The 24,571-nt window shown below is 48.6% G+C and overlaps 3 protein-coding genes across 5 annotated transcripts; 2 read left to right on the top strand and 1 right to left on the bottom strand.

Annotated features, from left to right (window-relative positions):
- Nucleotides 1-21: 21 nt before the first annotated feature.
- LOC135398900 (zinc finger protein 415-like) lies at nucleotides 22-7,408 on the top strand. Of its 2 annotated transcripts, XM_064630444.1 has the most exons (3): nucleotides 22-199; nucleotides 2,178-2,339; nucleotides 3,313-7,408. In XM_064630444.1, exons 1-3 carry the CDS (start codon nucleotides 166-168, stop codon nucleotides 4,659-4,661), a joined length of 1,545 nt encoding a protein of 514 aa, XP_064486514.1. In that variant the 5' UTR covers nucleotides 22-165; the 3' UTR covers nucleotides 4,662-7,408. The 2 variants fall into 2 exon arrangements, with proteins under 2 accessions (XP_064486514.1, XP_064486513.1); XM_064630443.1 differs by lacking the exon at nucleotides 22-199 and having other exon boundaries at nucleotides 794-2,339.
- Nucleotides 7,409-7,821: 413 nt separating this feature from the next.
- On the bottom strand, nucleotides 7,822-23,603 carry LOC135398899 (maternal protein tudor-like). 2 transcript variants are annotated; one of them, XM_064630442.1, is made up of 10 exons: nucleotides 21,068-23,603; nucleotides 20,831-20,881; nucleotides 20,589-20,800; nucleotides 19,747-20,019; nucleotides 19,039-19,317; nucleotides 17,695-17,880; nucleotides 16,143-16,496; nucleotides 13,985-14,236; nucleotides 13,114-13,495; nucleotides 7,822-11,150 (listed from the first exon to the last, which is right to left on the bottom strand). In XM_064630442.1, exons 1-10 carry the CDS (start codon nucleotides 23,283-23,285, stop codon nucleotides 8,278-8,280), a joined length of 7,080 nt encoding a protein of 2,359 aa, XP_064486512.1. In that variant the 5' UTR covers nucleotides 23,286-23,603; the 3' UTR covers nucleotides 7,822-8,277. The 2 variants fall into 2 exon arrangements, with proteins under 2 accessions (XP_064486512.1, XP_064486511.1); XM_064630441.1 differs by having other exon boundaries at nucleotides 20,589-20,881.
- A 6-nt stretch (nucleotides 23,604-23,609) lies between these two features.
- Nucleotides 23,610-24,553, top strand: LOC135398903 (NADH dehydrogenase [ubiquinone] iron-sulfur protein 3, mitochondrial-like). The gene has a single exon (XM_064630457.1). It carries the CDS (start codon nucleotides 23,683-23,685, stop codon nucleotides 24,487-24,489), a length of 807 nt encoding a protein of 268 aa, XP_064486527.1. The 5' UTR covers nucleotides 23,610-23,682; the 3' UTR covers nucleotides 24,490-24,553.
- Nucleotides 24,554-24,571: the final 18 nt, after the last annotated feature.

The following is a 24,571-nucleotide window of genomic DNA, read 5'->3' as shown; positions in this document are numbered from 1 at the left end:
GAAGCCGCCGGCCAATGCGGGACGACTTCTCCGCCCTCACGTGTTTGGCAGCGGGACTTTTAATCTGCGAGGTTAATTACGTTCATTAACCTGACAGTATCTTTTCTTACCGTCTGGTTGGTAAATAAGGTGCCAATCACCACATCCTCATGTGCCGGGAGTTCGATGTGGACTTCAGATGACAACTATCAATCGGAAGGTTAGTGTATGTCGCTCATTGTTTGTGGCTTCAGCGTCATTTCGTCGTCTGTTTATATTGTGTGAGGCAAGGTAGGATGAACGGATGAGTCAATTAGAATATGGCGCGTATCGAGCATATATTTGTGGCCCAGTCGCTGAACGAGTACTGACAAGGTGTGTTGATCATGGGAGAATGCAAAGTTCTTTGTTCGAGTTGACTGGATTTCGGTGTCGGTGCATCTGGTGTGTCAGCAAACCTTTCCATGGCAAGGTAAAGTATCATATTTCACTTATCCATTCGAGGTATATTCACCAACTTCTACGCGAATAACTTAAGCGATCCTTTTTCTAAACGGCGATGTGCTAACGCCGGGCATGATGGCATTGTGTGCATAATTAAACAGGTGAGTCAAGCAAGCTTTACAATATAAGCACAGCTTCCGAGTAGCAAAAATGTAATAGCCGATGAAACAGAAAGACAAGAAAGCGTCCTGTGCGATTGTGACTATTGTGGAGCAGCTTCTGCTAGAAAATTTGCAAACGAGTTTTCAGGAAAACTTTTGATAACCGTTGCTATGACAACCGCATCTTCATAGCACAGCGAACACGACGAATGCCATTCAGCAGTGGCACCGCCCTGAATTCGAACTCTGTGGTGTGAAGAGGGTGTGTGCCCTCGGTAAAATCCGCAGAACTGCGTCGACTTGCGAGCTTGAAAATATTTTTACGGGGCAAGATATCAGATTACCGCCAGGTGTCGCAGGCTTGGAAAAACTAAAGTAAATATTGCAGTCAAATAGGCCTAAAGCTGGTCTAATGAATTTATCTTTACAAAGTGTAAATTTTCAGTCCCCTTTTCTGTTTTATTTGCCGGTAAGCTTTGTTTTGAAGTTTACAAGTTTTATTGCACTTACTCTCCGTTTCTTTCGTGACCTTTTGCGTTCTCTTTCTCGTGGCGGCGGTGACACCCCCTCTCAAAAGCGCTACAAAATGCGGTTGTTAGATCATTTGGTCTGTATTATGGCTCAATTCCACCCCCGTTACTCGATTCCTTAGCTCATTTTCGTGTGCTTGGTTTGTTGGCGTTACTTATCGTTTTTGCAGTATGGCTCTAGTTACACATCTCCCTAAAACGGCGATGTATTTCTCTGAAGATGTTCACAACAACAGTATAGTGGAGACCCTAAAAATGCAACAGGAAAGTGGTAGGTTCTGTGATATTGTGATCCACGTTCACGGCCGTAAGTTCCCGGCCCATCGCAACGTTTTGGCAGCCTGCAGTCCTTATTTCGACTCCATCCTCAAGATGCAGAGGGTCGTGCAAGAACACCTCACCGTCACCTGCCAGAATCACGCAGCATTTCAAGCCCTTCTGCAGTACATCTACACGGGCAACGTCTCAATACACCGCGGCATTATAGCGGAGCTGCTTCAACTGGCAAACCATTTCTTAATCTTCAAGCTGAAGAACTACTGTGCCGAGTATTTGAACCGACATCTTAACCTTTCAAACTGTTTAATGATAAGAGAAGTGGCTGACAAGTACAACACGCCTCAACTTTCAAATTGTGTGGCAACATTTATCCGTGAGCACGCTGACGAAGTGTTAGAGGACAGTCGTCTGCTACTTTATCCGTTGAACAAGATAGCCTGCTTCCTTGCAGACGACAAGCTGGGGCTTCCGAAAGGGTTCCCAACGCTGAGGTTGGTGACGCGTTGGGTGTCGCACGACGCGGAAGAGCGTGAGGGCGAGTTCCGTTACCTGCTGACCTTTGTCGTCTGGGGGGACGTGCAGACAGACCTGCTTCACGAGCACATGCAGGAAGAGCCGTTGTTTACGGAGAATCGCCGGTGTCTCTATTTCTTTCTCGACACCATGGAGGAGAACTCTGTCCCGATGAACTCTTCTACTAAGTCCTTGTACGAGCAGCTAAAGCGCGAGTTTACTTTTAGTGACATTGACAGTGAAACCTTTATGGATCATGCCATATCTGCAGCTATCAGGGGCATCCAGGAAGCCGCCATGTCGGCTAAGGCAGAGAGCCAAGAGACGGATGCCAGAAGCGGCAACCACGGGCGACACATGGAGGAGGTCGACTCGGAGACCTTGTCCACGGACTACGGGGACGACTCGCTTCAGGGAGGAATTGGGGATGAAAGTGAGTAGGATGTAACCACACAATGAGGCACTTGTAACACCCTGTACCCGTGAATGTTGTACCTCGACGTAATCCTTACCACACGTACGCAATAGTGAGGTTGAGTGTCCCTGAAGCTTATGCCTTACTTGCATAAAACCTAGCTAGAGGAACTCCACTTTCAAACATGATAATCTCTCAAGCTCAACACAAGAAATTGTCTCAAACCAGTAGCGTAGCCAGAAAAATATTTCGGGAGGGGTTTGATGGGGGAGGAGGATTTCACCCTCGTTTTCCTCTCCCAAATGCACCATCAACGGTACGGTTTCGGGAGGGATCTGGAACCCCCCGGCTCTGGCTATGCCACTGTCTCAAAGCAATCTTAGTTTACCTTTCTGCAAACTATTAGTTTGTCTTGCTCCTGCAAGTGCTTTCATTATGCATTCTATATAATTGTTTATTGGCCTTTTGTGCGATTAATGTTGTATCGACTACCAGTTGTCACGAATGAATTATTTGAAATGTATTGCAGCTCCAAATGGGTAGATAGTGTGGGACAATCATATATGAATCACAGTTTTGTCATTTGTTTTTACAATTTTTGTTTGTGAGGTGTGTTCAGACTGTGTCTTTTATGGAACTTTTTTACTTCAAGCACCTCTGTATGCAATAAGGGGATAAGTCGAAAAATCCCCGAAAGAGAAAAGGGGCCTGATATGATTGTCCGTCCCATTGACACGCACGCATTTCCAGTTTTTTTACCATGCTGTAGCGGGCCAACAAATTGCAATAAGGTCCTAAGTTTTCATTGGCAGGTGCATACTGGTATGTAGACGTCATTGCAACAAAAATAGTAAAAAGAGGATAAGTCGACTTATCCCCTTATTGCATACAGATGTTCAATTGTTCCAACGCTTTGCTCTGTCCCACAATGCTCCGCTACTCTTCGTAACACCATCAAAATATTTTGTACCTTCCATTTTTGTTATTCCAGGTTCTTGCTCTGACCTGGAGCTAACACACGACGATGGAGGTGAAACTAACGGTAAGCTCCACGCCCTTCTCAGCAAAGATCCGTACGAAGCCGCGGACGACCTCGCCGCCTACGGCGACAGCAACATCACCGTCGAGCTCTCCTCCGAGGGCTCCTCCGCCGACCGCATCACCGCCTCCCAGTGGAAAGAAGGCGTCAAGTGCCCGCACTGCAGCTACGTGGGCTACGGCGCCACGCGCCTGGAACAGCACGTCGCTCGAGCTCACGCGAAGGACATCACCTACAAGTGCGGTCTCTGCGGCTTCACGTGCAAGTGGAACCGAGAGTACTACACCCACATGAAGAACCACCTGGGGGGCAGCGGCGGGGTTCCGCCGTACCGGTGCGACGTGTGCTCTTACAAGTGCGACCGCATCCAACTGGTCCTCCTCCATCGGATGAAGCATACGGACGAGAAGCCGTACAGTTGCGGCACGTGCGACTACCGCTGTCGACAGAGGACGAACCTGGTGGCGCACATGCGCAGCCACACGGGCGAGCGACCCTTCCGGTGCGAGCACTGCGGTCGGGCCTTCGCGCTCAAGTGCACGCTGGAACAACATCTCCAGAGCCACCGAGAGGACCGTCCCTACCTGTGTGACGTGTGCGGTTTTACGGCCAAGTACCAGTCGCACCTCATTTCGCACAGGCGTCTGCACACGGGAAACGTGTACCGGTGCCAGTTCGCGGGCTGCACGTATGTGTCTCCGAAGAAGAGCCAGCTCGAGGCGCACACTCGGACTCACACCGCGGTGAGGTCCCACGTCTGTGCCGTGTGCGGACGGGCGTTCATCGAGCGGAGTCACTTGGTGAGGCACGAACGGATTCATCTCGACGATAAACCGTTTAAGTGTCCAGAGTGCGACTACAGCAGTACCCGCAGAGACAAGCTCAAGGAGCACCAGCAGAAGCACCACGGCGAGAACGCGACGGCCAAAGGTCCGTACCGGCCCCGCCGGGCGCCTCGTTCCACACCGGTCAGTTTGCAGAGGCCCTACGAAGAAGTCGTAGACTCTTCCGCCCTGCAGGCTCCAGGGAACCAGCAGCGCTACTTGGTGGTTCCGGCGGAGGCCACCGGGATGAGCCTCTCGCACCTCCAGCAGCCCGTGGACCTGCAGGACGACGGAAACATTGTGTACGTGGAGGCGGAACACTTGGTGGGCAGTCACATGATCTCGTCGCCGGCCGACCTGGGAGTGGAGGACGGTATGCAGCAGTCTCTCTCGGCCGCTGTTGTTTCGAACCAGAATTCTGTGGTTCCGACGGCGGCGGATTTGAATGGGTTGAACTCTTTCATGGCATTTTTCTAGTGGGCTGCGTGAGGTTCTTCTCTCATGCTACGAACAAAAATCTATTTAAAAAAAAAGCTTCTACACTCATTTTGTATACAGACGTCCATGTGCAGTTGTTGTAAGTTCTTGTATCAAGGATTTCAGTGTCATGCAGTGTACCATTGAAATGGGATGAGACTAATGCTCCTACTATACCAGCAGTCTTTGCACCTTTTGGTAATTGTTGAGTATCTAAAGAGATTGAAACATTCAAATAATTTATTTTACTAAAAAAAACAAGCTTTCGGACGGAGTCCATGCTTCATATCGCACCTGATGGACGGACTCCATCCGAAAGCTCGTTTTGTTTAGTAAAATAAATAATGATCTTATCCACTCGCGACTGCTAGGCTTTCCCCATTTTTGTCTTACGGTCTTTAAACTAGGACTCTGCTTAAAATTCTGTTTGCAAGATTGTGGTACCTGGTCTACTGTGGTACCTTTGTTGAGGTTAAGAACATCAGCAACTTCACGTCAGAGACACAGTGCGTTCAGTGGTTTATCTAGAATCCCAAGCACGGAGAGGTGTTGGAAAAAAATTGGGGGAGGGGGGGGGGTCATTATTATAGTTACGTCATTACAGCTTAATATATCATTACCGGCATGTGTCTAAAGCTGGAATCGCAAGGGCAACCCCCTGTAGGGGGTACACAGGTGGAAAAGCTTGGGGGATGTCACTGAACATTTGTGGGGGGGGGGGGGGGGGCCTGGATAAATCACTGAGCGCATTGAAAATAGGACTGCTGTCTTTGCCTTTCACTGCAACAGTCACAATGTGTATGCTTCTCTATGCTGCATGAATGAATTCTAGAATGAGCAACCAATACTCAGAACGTAAAATTCATTTCAAGACGTTCTCGGAGCTGTATCCCGAAGAAAACTTTTATCTTCAGCTTGTTTACGCCAAATATGTTTGGACGAAATGTGTCAGGCCATTTACAAGACTCTGAACAAGTTCCTCTTTAGTACTTATTGAAACTTTGAGGCATCACTGACGCGGATTACATAATGCGATTGACACACCATCATATATCATCACATTTAGGGTCAGACTTCCTCGGGTTAAACCCAATTTCTCCAGATCGTTCCCTCCCGCATTTAGTATCAAATTGTACGCATATCCGGTGTAAATATTATTTGAGTGCAACAATAAACTGTGCCAGGCACAACTGATGTTGCAACATACAGTGCTTATTGCAGCGAGGCATGCATGCTTGACCAGTTATGTGCTTCAACAGCAGGCTGCTTGCTGGACAGAAAGAAAAAAGAAAAAAACTGATGACACCAGATTTTAAACAAATTAGATTTTAAAATACCTCCTGGATATGTCCTCGAAATCTGAGCAACACATTTAACCGGACAACATCCATACGTATATTATGGAATGCATTTCCTCAGCCTCTACCTGCCCCTGACAACACTCAGATAGCTGAAAGCATCAAGTTTCTTCATAAATGACCACACAGCAGTGTAAAAAGGCAACATGGCAATCTTCCTGCGGATCATAATGGAAATCGAGACTTCTGAAGACGTACCGAAAATTATGCTCTAAAGAATGCAATCATTAGGCTTAGACACTATACAAGGTTACTTTTATGGTTCTAATAATCTGCATGGCGGGAGATTCAAGGAATATTTCACAGGGCCTTAATTTGGCAATGCATGTTCTGTGCAGTTAGGCACCACTGGGCTCCCCAGAATTCTGGAAGTCTGAGGCCTAGCCAGGATGCTTCTGGGATTCACACTTGAACGAATTAATGTGCAATTGACGTTCAGTGGTGTAAATATTGCCAAAATGTGCTAAATGCGAGTTAAAATAGACGTACAATAAATCACATTCGGTTGTATGAAACTCGTTCACTATTTCCTATTTCTCTGCGCTTTATTCTCATTGGCACCAGTACTTTACGAAATTCCCTGGAAGCGATTGTATAAATTCACAAAAATTGGTACTCTTACAGTGGAGTCACTAACTAAGCATGAGGAAGCCTAAATGGCTAACTGCCAGCATTATCAACAAGGAACTGTGCGATTTGTTTGCACTAAATAACATTGCCTGTCACATTCCTGTAGCTCACTTGTACATACATGTAAGACTAAATGCAGCATTTACACTGAAATACAAAATTTTCCAGGAATGCACCCAAAATCACACAGGGAAATTTAAATAGAGATGCATAGTTTTGTACAGGCAAAACTGACACAGCAGCAGAGGCTATGTAACACTGCTGCATTTTACGGTGTATGTTGACCCTTGCTCTGAGCTACCTCGACGTTCCTCCATTTGAGTGTGTCCCAGATTTGTGTACAATGAATCTTCCTGCACAGGCATGCTGTATGGTACTATGCTGAGCAGCATAAAGTATGAATTCTGTGAATTCTTTACACTTCATATGATGTCACAACCTCGCATACAGTGGTAACTGTGATGGTATGCTTTTTGTAAGAATTACAAAACAATTACAGTACACTGCTGAAATTGTATGAAGGAGAAAAGCACTTCGAATAGAATTTTACTGTACACACACAAACAAAAAGGAAGTTGCCAGAGGGTACATCAATTTTCGTGTCAATTTTGTGCTTGTTCGTGAATTTTGGAAAACAGAAGTGAAATTCTTGTCAAGAGCTCATCTGATTTGGTATATAATAGCAAATGTGCTAGTCTACACTTTTAATCGGTGAATAAAATATATTTGTGGTAAAGCAGCCCCACACCATGATATAAAAATTTGAGTGAATTCAATATGTGCATAAAGGCACAGCAACATGTAGGAGACCAGTTCCTGTTTGGCCACCATGGGTCAATTTACGAATTTCCTTTCCATGAAAGACACCTCATGGATGCTGGTGTGCCTGAGATGACTGGGATGAGATTGCCATTACCAGTGGGTTTGAAATGGCCACAGTGTGCAGAGTGAAAGAGGTTCACCAGGTCTGAACACATCTGCCAATGTAGAAGCTGTTTGATGGAGAAACCACTCTCCGCAGCAAATGGGATGCAAACAACACTGCTGTAGCCAAGGAGCTGTTGTAGGAGTAGAGATTGGCTCTCGTTGAGATGGAAGTTGGATCAGGCATTCCCAAGCTCCATTCCAGAAGCAGAATTTCTCACAAGTGTTTCCAAAGTGGTCAACACTGCTATGGTGACATAGTTTTATTTGAAACAAATGGTCTTATCTCATACATTCGAAACAGCTTAGCAGTCTGCTATAAACCAAAAAAGCGGTACAATATTGCAAATTAGGAATACCCCACCCCTATCAGTTGTGCAGCCACCAAGAAGCTAGGGTCAATTGAAATATTGCTTGTGCATCAAATAAAAACAAAGCAAGCTGAAAATTATAATACGAATCCTGGTGGTACTGCACACTTCCCCGCGAAACAGGCAAAAATCACCGCTGCAAAACATGGTACGGATCTGAAGGTAAACAAATTTTACATTTAAACAAACCTTGGATACAGTGGAAAGAAAAAGTTGCTTATTACAAATAAAAAAGTGCCCGCAAAGGTTCCATCACAACTTAGTGGCTAAAAAGGCACTTCCGGACTAAACCACATGTTTGTGACACTCCACATCCAAAAAGACTGCTGGGGCTTAAGGGTCTGTAGCTTCTGAACTGGTGCACACACCTGGAGCCACAGAAACATCCAGCGATTTAGTCTCTGGTACACTGGCCCCACCATCACCGGTTGCAGACTTAGCCCCATTGCAGAGCGCACCACAGTCTTCAGCTGACGCGACCTTACCAGCTTCTAAGCCACTGTCACCATTACATGCCGATGTCACTGAAACTTTCGCTGCGGCATCTTCCTCCAACTCTGCGTCGCCTAAAAACCTAGAATCGACTTCTGCTGCGGCCTCTTTGACTGGAGTGCTGGATTTCACGTTCTTTGGTTCTGCCTCCTCGGGCTCGGGATTCTCTGGCTGAGCACAATCGTGGAACTTTTCAGCGCCTTCAGAAACGCGGTCAGCGACAGGATCTTCAGAGTCGCAAACCTGCGGTTTGTCTGTGCATGCAGCAGAAGCGTCGCAGGACTGCAGGACGCAGGACTCTTGTTCTGTAACGCAATTTTGCACTTCACTGCTGCAGCTAACGGCTGCTGGCAAGTCTCCATCATCTGTACTGTGGGCCGTGCTTTCGAGTGTGTCTCCACCTAGCGAACTGGAGCACTGAGCAAACTCTTCCTCCTCCTCCTCCTGTACAGTGTCAACAGGAGTGCTTTCATCTTCATCTTCATCTTGTTCTGCTTTCTGAGGTTCACCAGTAATGGCGTCCTCATTCTCCAGCTCATCCCCAGGTGGTACAACCTTCGGTTCATCCCGCAGCTTGTCCTCGGCGAGTACATCACAAATTTCGCCCGCAGCTGCTGCACTTTCAATATCTACTTCTAATTTTGTGGTGCTGTCAACAGCAGGTTCAACATCCTGCTCTGCGCCTTTGTTAGCATCTTCGCTGCATGTCACATTCACCACAGAATTCGCTGCTTCGATTTCCACCTTTTCAGACTCTTCAGCGGGTTCCTTGAAAACAGAATCGTCATCATCATTTGTTGGTCCTAGTTCTGCAGCACCACCTTCGGGCGTGTCATTAGTCTGAACTATGTCGACCGAGCTTATACTTTCAGCTTCCGCGCTCTTTTCGCTGATGCTGGTCAAAATGTCGATGCCCATGTCAAGCAGGCGGACGACGAATGTGTCACCTTCCTGCCGCAAGAAGTCTGCCAGGAGCGACGAACTATTCTCCACAGACTCTCTGAACCTTTCCGAGGCTTCTTCGGTAGACAGTGAGCTTGCATCCGCGTCTAGCCTGCAGTGCACAGCCAGTGCAGGGATGGTCGTCAAACGTGCAGGGAGGCAGAACACGTCTCCTAGCCCAACAGATTCTACGTTGCCGTAATCCACGAAGAGGACACGAACTTCAGTTTCAGACTTGTCGAGTACGGTTGCCCGATAGGTTAGCCCATCTGTGTACACGGCTGTACAGGGAGAATTCACAGCAGGATCAAACTGCTCACCACGACTTTGTGGTTCCTCCAAGATTGTAGCCACTTCCTCCATTTTTTCCTTATGATCTGCGAGGTTGACGTAGAAGTCAAGGGGGCCGTTGATATGAGAAACATCGACGGCTGCCTTTGCGTGCAAAGGCACCTCTGGTTGAGCGTATTTTTCTGAACAAGGGACGATGTCTTCAACTTCGCTGTTCACCGTGGGTTCCGCATTGAGTTGTGCGCCAATGCCAGACCCGTCACTGCTGAACAACTTCACTGTGGCAGGTTCTCCCCACTCGACCACCTTGACACGTACGTGCTCTTCCGTTGCCGCCAGGTCCTTGAGCCTCTCAGTGCTGTCACCTCCCTCGAAATCTCCCTCCAATTTGCAACCAAAGCAGAAAGTCGGAACGTGGAGAATCTCTTCCGGGACTTCTGCTACGGAACCCACTGTCCCACAGTTTCCGTAGTCAACAAACCTCACTTTCAGAGGGTCGCCTGCCTCAACCACCACAGCCCTATACCACTGTTCGTCCTCCAAATACAGGGCACAACAAGGCATTCCGACTTTCGGGTCCTTCACGACTACATTCTTACTCGCCAGCAGGTCTTGCACTTGAGCGCAAAAATCTGCCAACGCGTCCTGTTTGTCTGCAGGAGAGGCATAGAAGCAGTCAGGAGCATCCACGTGAGAAATAATGCAGAGGACCTCTCCCTCAATTGGGGTGGTTGCGAATGTTGATCTGAATGGTTGATCTGGAGCCTCTGTGCTTGCCTGGTCCTTTGGTTCAGCCTCCACAGGCTCTGCATTCTCTGGCTGAGTAGAATCGTTGAACTTTTCAGCACCTTCAGCAGCAGAATCTCCTGAAGCCTGCACATTACCTTCTCCTGCAGACACTTCCGTCTGTTTCCCAACCGCATCCTCCACGACGGCCTGTTCTCTCAACTTTGCCGCGACATCGGCACCATCTCGCAAGAGCCTCACTGTCACCTCGTGGCCCCAGGTGACGACCTCCATTTCCAGTTCCGCATCGCTGACGAGCTCGGTGAACGTTTCCACGACCCCTGGAATGCCGAACAGTTCCTTTGCCCCGTCCAGCTTGCACTTGTAGCAGAACGCTGGAATTTCGAGGAACTCCGAGGCCACGGCGCGCAGCTCTGTCGTGTCTTCAGTGTTGCCATAGTCTATAAAGTGGACGACAGCTCGCAAGTCATCGACGGGATTCACTATCTTGGCACGATACCACTGCGAATCCGCGGGGGACATCGCGATGCAGGGCATCTTGGGAACGAGCTGGACGTGTTCGCCGTTACCTCCGCCGTAGCGCTGCTCGATGAGGGCGGTCAAGTTCTCAAGTTCGGTTTCTTGGTCTTTACGCATCACGTAGAAGCAGTTCAGGTCGTCAACATGCATCACGTAGGCAGCCATTTTGCCAGCCAATTTAGAGACTGCTGTGTAGCAGGGCACAATGATGTGGCCTAAAAAGCAAACCGAATATTACTAAAGATTGCAGCACACCGGACGCTGACCAACCGACATCAGGTCACAAATGCACACGGTGCCACAATGAATCCTTTGGGAACACAAAGGCATCAACGGGGAACTGCTTGCCGTATCTTTCAGTGCATAATGCACGCTCATGTATAACGTGTACCGTCGTGATTTTCGCCCTTGAGGATAATGTGTCTGTGCATACTGCACACCCTATATGTTGCTCACATCGCGTGTACACATATAGCGTTACTGTTAGACTCGAACGATCGAAGCAGAAAAAACTTTTACTACACGAACCCGTCGAAATCCACACTTGATACCTGGCAACATTTTTTTGCAAGATCCTGCGCAGTTATGTTCGCTTGGTCAGAGTGCAGCAATCCCGCATGTTCGCGTGGAGCTTTCAGAAATTTGCTAGCTCGCACATTTTTTTTTGCCCAACCTCGATACAAGGACGGCGTCTCAAGAGCCATGAACCACCATCGGAACCTGCCTCGTACTTTAACACTTGAAACACTACGAGCTTATGAAACAACTGTTTGTAAATACGAGCAAAGACTATGTACTGAAATATAAAACAGTGAATATAAAACAGATGCAAAACACAAATGGAGATTGTTCGCATTCAACAGCGTAAACAATCTCCGGGTGAGAGGATACACACGAGTGTGCTGCTGTCGAGGCTATGTAGTTTGTGCTTTAAAGGTAGTTACACCCCAGTCAGACCGTAACGGTTACAGCCGTAAGTGCATACTGTCATTAACTTCTTGCAAGACGGTCAGCAATACAGCCTTTGCGACAAAACTGAGATTGAAGGACAACGGCGTTCCAGCATGACAGTTTATGGCAATCCACGGAAACTGCCCAAGCCTCGTCCCCAAGCGCCATAAGCAGGATTTCACACATTTAATTCAATTCGAAATAAAATGTTTTTTTATGCAATGTAGTGTTATCTTCTTAGTGTTATCGGTCAACTTTTTTTCGTGTTTTTCTGATGCATTTTTGCACTTTGCCTTGCTTTTTATATTGTCTGTTCAGGTGTTGTTCGTAGTGACACCCCCGAACCACTGCAAGTGGCATCGCACAGTGTCTTTATCCAAAAAGTCGGACGCCACTCAAAAAAATATCCAAAGCACTTCAAAGCTAATGCAGTTTGCTGCTGTATTTTCAAAATTTTCAAAATACCAACCAAATGTTGCTTTCGTGTACTCTCAGTAAGAAAAATATAACAACATAAGAACATTCAACGTTCGCAGATGAGTTTATCGATGTAGACATCATTGGCAGAGTACCTTCACAGACAGTCTCTTGCAGCTTCCCAGAGGTTAAGGCCGTATCTCACTTACGGCCATTTCTGAATGCCGTAACCTTAAAGGCCGTATATGTGCTCGCCTGACAGAGGTATTAGTGGCTTCGGTTAGCTGAAAATGCCAGTTATTGCTAGAGGCCATTTCCACTGCTATGCGACACGGTCCTTAATTCTAAATGACAGTTATTAAACTGACACTTGCCATATCATCTGAGAGGGGCGTTAGACACACTAAACAAGCCCAGCCTGACTTACAAACAAATGATTTACAAACATGCCACAAGCATGCCATTTTCATTTTGGCATCTGGATTAAGTATTCCATATGGCATACAGATAAAAAAAATTGGCAATTCGAATAAAATGAGTGAAAAACATGTAGTTGAACACTAGAATGATTAACTTACTAAGCAAAAAGCACGGTCTTGCAATGGCCATGCCGCTAGGACAATGACTAACAAATCGTTGGTGCAATTTTGACTTCATATTTGATATGCGTGCTGTTCGGGTTTAGCTGAAAAACATTTATCCCCACACCTTGGCAGATGCGTGCCAACATGGAACTCTACTGCTGACATTGCATTTTTTTTAAAGAGACGTTTGGAAGCAGTTTGCGGCTTCATAAATTGAACTACTCACCACGGTTGTATGGAGGCCTGTATGGAGCTCGCTCGGGGGCTGAGTCAGTCTGCGATGTAGTGACAGCCACTCCACTTGTTGATGCAGACGGCTGTGGTGCTACCTCGCTTGTGGCAGGTGCCGCAGCTTGTGACACAGGTTGCTCAGAATCTAAGGTGTCCTTTGTTGCCAAGGCATCCAACACATTTACCTCTTCCTCGCCTGCTGTATCAAACAGAGACCCCACCACGCAGCCATCTCGAACTGCCCTCACTTCGAGTACAAGCTCTTTGTCTACTAGGGTTTGAAGCAACTCTCCAGCCACATTCCTGCCATCAGCCATGAGGCAACACTGGAAGGCCTGAGCCGGTAACTCAGTCAGTTCCGGAGCCATAGGTTTCACCTGCAAGAAAGGAAGAGCACCCACATTTTTGCGATTGCACACAAGAACAGCACTTACACTGTAACTGGTATTTGAACAGAACCTGGACTAGAGGAGCACACACAATGGACAGTTAAGATTCCGCACGTAGAATATGGAGCGCATTGCTGCATGAATATAATTTCTCCACAGCAACTAACACAACACGCAGAAGCAACAGTATTACCACTTCCACTCGCTGTCGATGTGCAGCTGTGCTCGCGACCATTTGAGGCTAGGCATCCGATTGGCCAAGACAGGAGCATCACTTCGTTGGGAACAAGGACTTGCTCGTCACTCTATTGCTTTCGTAGTCACACAGAAAATTACTGAGCTCCCAGTTTTTTAGCCGAGAAGACTACCTCGTTACTGCTTAGGACTGCAGACGTAGAATGCAGACGACATAAAACATGGGCTTTGAACAACCCGATTTCGCAAATGATTACCTATTTTTCTTCTCTTTGTTCTCACCTTGGCATGATGCACAGTCTGGACAATGCCAATGTCCACGAAGAAGAGCTCAATCTTGGCCGGGGACGGGCGGGCACGGACCACTGCCCTAGCCCACTGTCCGTCAGGTGCAGAGGCTATGCATCCGTCACCAGAAACGGGATTCGCCAACTTCTTGGAGCTCTTGGCCGCCTCAGCCAGGGATTCTGCTATGGGGTCCAAGGCCTGCAGAGTGCGACACCACACCTCTTCCACAGTCACTGCAGCAGTCACCTAGGATGAGTAAATCGACCAAATGAAGCTCTACACCCCGCTTGGAGACTCATGTTACACTGACTATGTCATGCTCGGTAACTTCTATGCAGGAGCCTCTCCGCACAAACTGCTAGGGGTGCTACACATCAGCCCATGAGATCTGTCACAATTGGATAGTCGAAATTTTGAACTGTCAGAAGCGGACATATGGCCATAGCAGACGACAGCAATGCAACAGCATGCAGGTCCCATCGAAACAACTAGAATGATGATGACAATTAATTTACAACCTTAACAAGCATGTATCTGTCTGTAGGACATGCAGGCACCTCCCGTACAATAATTCTAAGGCAAGCTCAGGTACAAGGTACTGTATTTACTCGTACTGGATGCACTCCTGTATTTGTTTTGTTCCTCACACACCCAAACTTTAGTAGCACCCAAGAATGTACACAATCAGACAACCAGTTCGCATGATCACACTCAGCACCGACTTTTGCCAACATGTGAGAACTGCTTCCTACCCGAAATTCTGTTCATACGTTTGCGGGTTAAACCAGATTTTTCACAATAGTTCACCCCCAAACAAATTTCCAAGAATTCAGGTAAAACCCGATATCAACCCGAAATGCTTACGGCCCTTCAACTTGTCGTTCTCGGTAAACCGTTAGAGTGAGTAAACCGTAGAGTGAGTAACCGTAAAAGTGAATCATAATTAGAGCCTGAAGTTTTCGGGAAACATTTTTTTCTAAATTCAGGGGGTAAAAATCGGGTAAATAAAACATGTGCACTAAATTCATGCGAATTCAGGTGAAAAAACGTCCATTACGCTAAAATCGGGGAGAAATCGGGCTCAGTTATTCAAACTAACTGTAGCGATTTGGTACAAACGGTGATGTAACTGCGTTTTTCTGCCAAGCAAGTAAGTTGGTGCATTCCTACAGACATCCCAGAGAGGGCTATTTGCCTGGTAAAAATCGGATTTTACCCTAAAGAGGCAACCTTCAATTCGGGGTGCAAATTCGGGGAAGAATCGGGTAAAACCCTAAAACTTCAGGCTCTAATCATAATATAAGCAACGAGCTATTTGTGACAACCTATTTGTCCTCAATTTTTAATCCCCTCCCTGCAGGAGTCAAAGACTAGGTTTTGTGGAGCTTGGGCAAGTGTTTGAATAACGCGGTCATTCGCCATCCCAGTTCAGAGCGGAAATATAAAGATTGTTTCTCGTCCCAGTGTCACAACAGTGGCTTGTTTCATATGCCTTTCAGTTTTACCCGAATATCCCCCGGTGACAGATCATACAGAGATCATAGCGTCCGATTTCTGCCCGAATTCTCGTGAGTAAATTAGCATCCAATTTTTCCCTCCCGAATTTCATAAATCATAAAACCTGAAAACGAAGAACCCTTTTCATATGGTATAGACTGATTTTACAGTTTTACAGCTGCAAACGTAAAACCTCAATCTATATTTAGGGCCTGACTTTTTCTGGTCTTATTTTTGGCCAAATTTGGGGGGGTAAATATCGGGTGATATTTTTTATTTGAAAATTCGGGTGTATTCGGGTTAAATCCCGTTACGGCATATTCTGTCGTCAGGAATTCGGGTGCATTCGGGTGATTTTTTTTGTTTAATAAAAATTTGTCTTAACATGGAACTAATGTTTAGCAATGTTATCAAACTTTATTTTAATGCACGCTTATGAGTGTGCCACGCGACCCGGATGTTTTCGGGTAGATTCGGGTTAAACCCGAATTTTACAGATTTCGTTCGGGGGGGGGGGGGGGGGGGTAAATATCGGGCGGATACGGGTTTAACCCTAAAAAGTCGGGCCCTATCTATATTGAACCTGAAGAGAAAGGTTTATGCATGCCTTGACATTTCATTTCAGTCTGCAGTGCAGGAAGAAGCATGTCCTTACTTTGACGTCCACGTATTGCCCAGTCTGGAAGCAAATTTCAAGTGGTGGAATGCACATTCTAGGCTTGGAGGTTACGCTTGCTTCGGAAACTGAACCACAGTTCTCTTTGAAGCCCCTTGCTAGCCCCGCGGCGATCAAGAGGTCTGCCACGTTGCAGCCATCTGCGGGTCTCTCGAAGTCTACCAGGTGAACACCATCTTGGTCGGCAGTGGGACGGCAGATAAGGATGCCAGACAAGATATCGTCCAGAGGGCTGCCAGGTGCCAGGGCAGTCCACGCTGGTCCAGGCGGGTGCAATCCTCGAATCCGGCAGTGCACTGCTTGAGTGGGCAGCTCCACAAAGGAAGGCTCAATCTAGGAGAAGGGAGGCAATTTTTCTGGGCGATCGAAATTGGCATTCCATATACATGCAGATATTTTTAAGTTTTTACGCATTTTATGCTATGGCACTGTGAGACAGCAGCAGTACTTGCTTAATTTTGTAACCGCAGTAATTTTTGTGCTCTATGACAAGCATGTTCGAGGCAAGAAGTACGACCGTGGCCGCTATTGTGGCTGAGCTCCGTTGCTGCAATCTCAATCCTACTTTCACCACAGCCAAAATGACATACAATTAGCGAGATCACGCAAACCTCAGGTTCTCAGTTGAACTTGCTGGTTCGCAACATTCGATGAGCTTTCGAATTTCTAGTTAGGTTCGCCGGATACGCAAAGGTTCGCAGACCTTTCTAGTCAAAAAGTTATGTTGCTGATGTAGTTAATAAAATTTAAAATGTCTGCCTGCCAAACTTGTGAAAGCATCCAGTTGGGCTAGTCGGTACAAGCTCACGATGAAAAGAGGACATGCAGGAATCGGGAAGAACGACACCACACAGGCTCTCACTAGCAGCTATAGAAAGTTTATTGCGAACAGCTGTTTTTAGTTATAGCTACCAAGAAAGGAAGTGAAATCCTCATAGTAATAATGCAGGCACATCTGCCAAACCTACCCCTCATACCCTCTGTCGGCACCTGCTCCGGAACAGTTTCAAATCGCACGTTACGAACATAAGCGAAGCATAGGAAACAACAAACTGCTGCTTGTCTGGTGGCGTCATACGCAGCCTCTCCTCTCTGTCGCGTTTTGTTTTGCGACAGACGATGGCATGCAGTGCAAGGGATGCAGCAAGAGGGCAGTGGGAGAGGGAGAGAAGAGAGAGAGGAGAGGGAGAGAGAAGAAAATACAAACATCACAGAAAACATAATACACAAAAAATATGTGGGGGCTTTTCAAGCCGTAAAGCATATGCTCCCGCTTCCAATAGGAGATAGACCCACATGCGCAATACAGTCACTACTTACGATTGTAGTCACTCGTAAATCTATGCAATGGTGACGCACTCAAAGAATCGGTATTCCGGTCTTAAGCTTCCGATGCCACTGCTGTGGTAGTTTGCATACTTCATGAGTTCTGTGTCCCAAGTACTACTACGCTTCAGTATGGCAGTTCACTTTTCTGGACCGGCATCCACCCTCAAGATAGGACGTGAGAACATAAAAGAACACCCCTCACCTTGCGCACGTCAAAAGAGTTGACCTCTTCGCAGTTTCCGTAGTCGACGTATTGGACGCCGAACTTTGCACCCTTGGTGTGAGTTACCCGGGCTCGATACCACATGCCGTCCTCGGAAAATTTGGCCGCACATGCCTGCCCTACACGCACGAGATTATCTTCCGGGCGTGAGTTAGCATAACGGACCTGCAAGCATGCACAGTGAAGCCTTAAAAAGTAATGTAAATACTATTAAACGCATTCATGAAACGGGAATTCGTGCTCTTCCTGTAGAGCTATGGAGGCTAAATAAATGCTTGCACCATGACCTACAACATTATAACGACCATGTCATAATCGGCAACCCCTATGCAGAGCCCGTCTGCACGATTCGCTAGGGGCGCTACTCATCGGCCCGAGAGATCTGCTTCATGATTGGACAATGGAAATTTGAATTTTGAACATGCAGAAGCGGACGTACGACTACCGTAGCAGACGACAGCAACAGCTCCCATGAAAACGCGTACAATGATGATGATAATCAACTCCCGTGGTACATCCGCCGCTTGTACAAAAATACTACGTCAAGCTGAAGGACTATCCTTGCGTTTGCTGACCAAGAGCGAGGGAGGCTCCGCCTCCTGAATGTGGGCCAATGGGAGGATGCAGAGCAGAGGGTAGACACTTCCCAAGCTTCTGCTCTCGTCTAAGAGATGGCGCGGCGTTACCGTTGTTTCGTGTGTCTCAAGGCTTCTGCCATGGCACACCAATCTAACCAACTGCTTCGCCATCCGTTAACCAGCAGCTGCCGCTGTTTTGCCTGCTGCACGGATTCTGCCATGGCGCACCAATCTAACCATCGGCTTTGCCGTCCGTTAGCCGGCGTATGCGCGACTCCTGCTTGACCTCGTTCCCATGTTGATGGACGGCGCAGCCGTTGGTTAGATTGGTGTGCCATGGCAGAAGCCTTGCGGCAGGTGAAATAACGGTAGCTACACTCCTGTCTAAGCCTCGTTCAGCAGTTGGTTAGATTGGTGTGCCATGGCAGAAGCCTTGCGACACGCCAAACAACGGTAACGCTGCGCCATCTCTTAGATGAGAGCAGAGGCTTGGGAAGTGCCTGCCCTCCGCTTCCTCCTATTGGCCGGCATCCAGGTGGCGGAGCCTCCCTCGCTCTTGGTCAGCAAACGCGAGGATAGTCAGCTGAAGTACAAAGTATTATACAAATTAAGGAAGCAATAGCATCACCGGTAGCTTCCAAACAGGCGCTGGGGAGGAGGTGCCTATGGCATGGTCGTTATAATCTAGCAGGTCGTCGCTTGCACATGTCTAGGAAAACTTTACTGCACCAGCAGTGCAATATACCTGTAACTGCTCCATAAGCCTCTCCAGACTGTCCGCAGTACTTGTAGGCTGGATGAACACTTCTCCGGGGTTCAGTACCCAGGACACTGCAACCTCAACGGGTGTTCCTGGCACGAGGCTCTGGTAGCGGAAACCGACATCAGGAGCACGACTGGGGGAAGCACCCAGGGAAGTTAAACCTTCCTGAGTGAGCACACCAGCTGCCGTTCTCCCATCCGGAAGGGTTAAATCCACTTCGTGGCAGATGCCGCATCTTGCAACGACTTTCACTGCGGTGGTCTGCAAGAGCAGGTCAGTTTCAGTAGTCTCTTTCAAGGAGCAGTGAGGCGACATTTAACGTGGCTTGAAAGCCAGTCTCATTCGTCAATCCACCGTCGACTGTAACTGCGCAATCAAATTTAGAAAAACAGTCTGAGGAAGCAGCTGCAAACGGCTCTACGCGGTCCTCACATGACGTAGGAAAATCCCGTACAGACGTGGATAGATGGAGAGAGAGGACAGCAGGAAGGCATGGGGGACATGGGGGGGTATGTGTCCTGGGCCAGACTTCAGGGGGAATTGCGCAGACAAGGACACCGCTATGGCGGACAGCTTCAGACAATAAATACGTAACGTAAGTACGTATAAATAAAAACGTAAGTCCCCTTACTGGTGCAACATTGAAAATACCCCACGTAGGAAAGGAGCCAGTCTCTCTTTGCAACCTACCTGCGATGACACAAGTTCATCAAACTTTCCAGTGGCTTCTTCAGACCACGAGGATCCTATAGTCGGCTGCACGCCAGCGAGCTTGCATTTGATCGCCTGTTCGGGCAGGCGTGTGTACTGCGCAGGCAGTGCTCGTAGCGAGTTGCATTGCACTACTTCACTGTTGCCGTAGTCCACGAAGAAGACAAGGGCGCCTCCTGGCCGCAGCTCGCGCACTCTGGCCCTGTACCACCCTCCATCTTCTGAATAGAGGGAGACGCACGGCAGGTTCACCTACCAGATAACAGATTGTGACTGGCAAGCAGTATGCGCTCTAGCTGCGGAGGTTGCGCGAATCTCGGGCACGTCTACGGGTTGCCGAATGCCGTTTGAAAACGAACCCACACACGGACTTCCGCTGAAAGATGCTACCACTTACACTTTGCTAGCTGCCCTTCCGTCGACATACCGAGCAACGCTAGGAAATGCTTACACTCACTCAGTCTTAAAGGAGCACGGAAAGCGCTTCAGTCGCGACCATTTTTTCAAACCAAGCCGCTAACCTGACTGCTAAAACGCACCATGCGAAGTGATTCACTCGACAGATGCATAGATATCGCTGAATTCGATTCGCTGAAAAGCGCAACCACGCGCAACGGTGGCAATGCCCCCCTTCCCGATATGAATATGCATCAAAGAAAATCCCAGTGAGCTGAGTGAACTGCACTCAGACCTGTCCATTACCTGTTGCAAGCTCAAGGTGCGAAGCATGCTCTTTCACACGATACCAGATTTCACCCCATTTTACAGATTCTAAAACGAAACCCGATAAAACTCTCGACTCGCAGTAAACAGTTGCTTACCTGCACAGAAGCTTCAGAGAGAGGCGGCTCAGTTTCCAAGAGAGCAATTTCATCCATAAGAGCATTAAGTTCACCCTCATGGGCTTTCAACTGACAGTAGAACTCTGCAGGCGATATTACAAAGACAACCTGCACGCTGGCCGTCCAGCCCACCGCCATTTCTGCAGGTTGCATGGTAGAGGGCACATGTGCACTTTGTGGGTGCACTGCAGGTGGGGGTACTGCAGGTGGGGGTACTGCAGGTGGGGGTACAGCTGCTGCGGGTACAGCAGGTGGGGCTTCAGGTGCTGCAACTGCAAGAGGAGAAAAGAGAGATTTAACAACAACAAAAAAAATGTGAATGAAAGAAAAATCGATTGCCCGTGTCCCTTGTAGAAGGGAGCTTTTCACGGTACCAAGAGCGTACGTTGCAAGTTCTAGATGCACTGTCCCTTCCCCGTTCAATTTAACGGGATAAACGGCAAATGACACCGACGTACCATTCCCAACCGGTGCACCGCAGAGCACCACCCAGTGAACTTCGCCATCCTCTCGGACGAGCCTCACGTCCACCTCGCCATCCATCAAGTGAGACACCGCGTCACCGGAAGAACCCCCCTCGACGCTGCAGCGTATGCCAAACTGCGGAACCTGCGTGAACACCGCCGCCAGAGGGTAGATGTTCTCCGCCGCGACCACTTCCTCGTTGCCATAGTCCAGGTAGAACACTCCGCAGGAGCCATCGGGCACCACACTCGTGACCTTCGCTCGGTAGAAGCACCCATCTTCCGAGAACTTGCAAGAGACGTGTTGGCCCACAACCGGCACAAAGCCGGCCTCGCGGGTGGCGTTGGAATAGTGCTGCAGGAGGGACTCCTGCAACGCGTCCAGGTCTTCGACGGAGTATTTCACGAGTTGGCCGAAAAACGTGCGCGGCGGTTTAACGGCCATAACCGTCAGGCGCTCTATCGCCGAGAGCGTAGGTGGGGGCACTTTTATGCTGCTCGCTGGGGGCGGCAACTTCCTGGTGACCGATACTGGAGGATCGCCTACAAATATCTTTGCCAGGTGCAGTCCATCCGGGGACGATTCCACGACGTGCACTCGTACCTCAACGTCTAGTACCAGGTTCTGCAACGCGGACGTGGCAGCGTCCAAGGTGGCCGGGTCGCACCTGTAGCCCTCGAGCGTGAGTTTCACCGCGTATGCGGGTTGCAGGAGGTACTTCTGGTCCAAAGGCCGGAGGTCGGACCTAGCCAGGACGACCGTGTCCCCGTAGTCCGCGATCCAGACGGTGACCTTCTGGGAAGCTTCGATGACCTCGGCACGGTACCACGTTCCCTCGTAGACACACGCAACCGCTGCACCGGGCCGCACGTCGACAAACTCGTTTGACCTTGTTTGGCACTCTACGGCTAGTTGAGCGGAGATGTTCTCTATGTCTTCCGCAGTCTCTTTCAGCTGTCCGTACATGACTTCGGCAGACTCAATGAAGGATATGTACATCACAAATGTGGTATCGGGTTCAAAACGCAGCTTTTGTATGGACATGGGCTGCTCTAAGAGTGCACTATTCGCCGGGCTCTGCAGGCCCGGAATGTCAGACAGCTCGACCGTGTACTTCGTTGGACCGCACCTGCTGACAAACTTGCACGTCAACGGAGTGTCTGCTGTGACGTTGCGAAAGGTGTCTGCGTCGATAGTTAAGTTGCTCACTCTGCAATGATGGGCGTACACAGGGTCTTCCAGCAGAGCAGGGGGGATAGAGAAGAGGTCCCGCAAGGCTTTCCCCTCCGAATTTCCGTAGTCAACGAAGAGAACTCTACACGTTGTGCCTGCCACGGAAGACACTAAGGACCGGTACAAGTTCCCATCTTCAGAGAACTGGCTGAGGCAGGCCATACCTTCGTGCATGGAACAGAGTCGCGGCAGCGAGGCACCGTAGCTCTGCACCCTATCCGTGAAATCAGTGGGATCCTTTGCGGAGAGATGGAGGTACACATTTTCCAGGTCGTCCACATGAGAGACATACACTTCATGCGTCGTGTCGAGCGGGAGGGCCAAATACTTGAAGGCAGGTGGTGGTGGTGGTGGTGATGATAGTGGTGGTGGTGGTACGGTACCTTCTGCGGTCAAAATCTCAACCAGCTGACGTCCCTGCGGCATTGTTACGGACACTATGGGTCTGACACAGTCATTTGGGAATCGTTCATAACGCAGAACACTGAGTGTTACTTCCTCGTAGAGCAGCAGGCCTTTCGTATGCTCGATTAGTTGCGAGGCATCTATTGGAGGAATCAGGTTGACATCGATGCCGTCCAGGAAGCACTCCATGGCAAGCGGTGGTGTCAGGAAGACGTCTTCTTCCCCTCTTCGAATATCCGCTACAGACACAATTTCGGGATTTCCGTAGTCGATAAACGTAACCTCTACGAAAGTGGCATCACTCTTCGGCCACGCTGACACCGCTGCCCTGTACCACTTGTTATCCGAGAAGCGGGCAAAGCACGGGGTCCCGAGAGGTAGCTGGCCCTGATGTAGGTATCCAGACTGCTTACACAAAGACTCATCGTTTTGCTCGATGTAATCCTCGATCTCTCGGACACTGTCGTAGTCCTTCTGCACGTATAATTTTACCCACTTGTGCTCTGACGCCACGTGCGTTACCACTACTTTGAAGGACGCCGAAGTTCCGGCGTTTGGCACGGTGCTGCTCATGTTGAAGGGAGTGATTTGTCCCTTCAAAGAGCGTCACACACTTGAACGCTGCAGTGGGACGTTAAGGCGCTATCCACAGCGCGATGACATGACATTCCAAAAGTAAATGCTCAGTAAGTTCCATACCATAATCTCGACTGCGATGCCTGCGACAGTGTGCGGTGAACTGAAGGCGGGAAATATCAATAAAAGTCCCTGCGACGTTAGTCGCCGTAAAAATGATTACAGAATAAAAAGCTGCTATTCGGCACACGGTAGCATGCCTCGCGAGCTTTATCAATAAAGTCACGGGAGTGGGATGCACGGGTGCACGGGGCAGACCAGGCTAGACAGATGTCACCGCTGTCGCACTGAACTCGTATCGGCTTGAGTTGGCTTTAATAATCTCCGACGAACAATGGCGTTGATCTTCGGTAACCTCAAGAACCTTGCGAGGTTTGGAACTGCTCTGCAGCGTCCTGGAGCAATATCATCGCTGATTAACGCTAGAAATCAAACGACCCAACCTTCAAATACGCAGGAAACGCACCCTACGATTCGAAAGCCTTTGGAATTGCAACGACAGCATCTGCAAGACTTTGGCCGATATGTTGCAGAATGTATGCCGAAATACGTGCAGAAGGTCCAAATCACGCAAGGGGACGAACTGGAAGTGATGATTGCACCTGAAGGCGTCTTACCCATGTTGCATTTCCTGAAGGACCATCACAACGCACAGTTCACGAACATCGTTGACATCGCAGGAGTGGATGTGCCATCCCGAAAGAACAGGTTCGAAGTCGTTTACAGCCTGCTTTCCATCCACTTCAACTCAAGGATTCGAGTCAAGACCTACACGGACGAGGTGACAACGCTCGATTCAGCCACGGAAGTTTTCAAAGGCGCCAACTGGTACGAGCGTGAGATATGGGACATGTTCGGGGTCTTCTTTGCTAACCATCCAGACCTCCGAAGGATCCTCACAGATTACGGGTTCGAAGGACACCCATTCCGCAAAGACTTTCCCCTCAGCGGTTACGTCGAAGTCAGGTACGACGACGAAGTGAAGCGTGTGGTCGTCGAGCCCCTGGAATTGGCCCAGGAGTTCCGCAAGTTCGACCTGGCAACGCCGTGGGAAACATTCCCGAACTTCAGGGCGACAGAAGGCACAGAGGAACTTGCACTTCCCAGTGGGCAGGAAAAGCCGAAAGAAGAGAAAAAGTAGAAGGCAACAGTTTTTGTAACTTATAGGTTTGGGCTAGAATAAATGTTCGGCGTGTATAAACATACTTTTACGACAGGTGCCC

This window comes from Ornithodoros turicata, chromosome 6 (assembly GCF_037126465.1).
Source record: "Ornithodoros turicata isolate Travis chromosome 6, ASM3712646v1, whole genome shotgun sequence".
NCBI lineage: Eukaryota > Metazoa > Arthropoda > Arachnida > Ixodida > Argasidae > Ornithodoros > Ornithodoros turicata.
This window is presented reverse-complemented; position numbering and strand designations above follow the sequence as displayed.

What these genes read in the sequence shown, in the direction of transcription:
- LOC135398900 (XM_064630443.1), top strand. Translation starts at nt 1,286, where the DNA reads ATGGCTCTAGTTACACATCTCCCTAAAACGGCGATGTATTTCTCTGAA. An exon ending in GGGAGGAATTGGGGATGAAA is followed by an intron (nt 2,340 to 3,312) that starts GTGAGTAGGATG and finishes TTGTTATTCCAG; the next exon opens with GTTCTTGCTCTGACCTGGAG.
- LOC135398903 (XM_064630457.1), top strand. Translation starts at nt 23,683, where the DNA reads ATGGCGTTGATCTTCGGTAACCTCAAGAACCTTGCGAGGTTTGGAACT.
- LOC135398899 (XM_064630441.1), bottom strand. Translation starts at nt 23,285, where the DNA reads ATGAGCAGCACCGTGCCAAACGCCGGAACTTCGGCGTCCTTCAAAGTA. An exon ending in GGCTTATGGAGCAGTTACAG is followed by an intron (nt 17,881 to 19,038) that starts GTATATTGCACT and finishes GCATGCTTGCAG; the next exon opens with GTCCGTTATGCTAACTCACG. An exon ending in AGACTGTGCATCATGCCAAG is followed by an intron (nt 13,496 to 13,984) that starts GTGAGAACAAAG and finishes CCTTTCTTGCAG; the next exon opens with GTGAAACCTATGGCTCCGGA.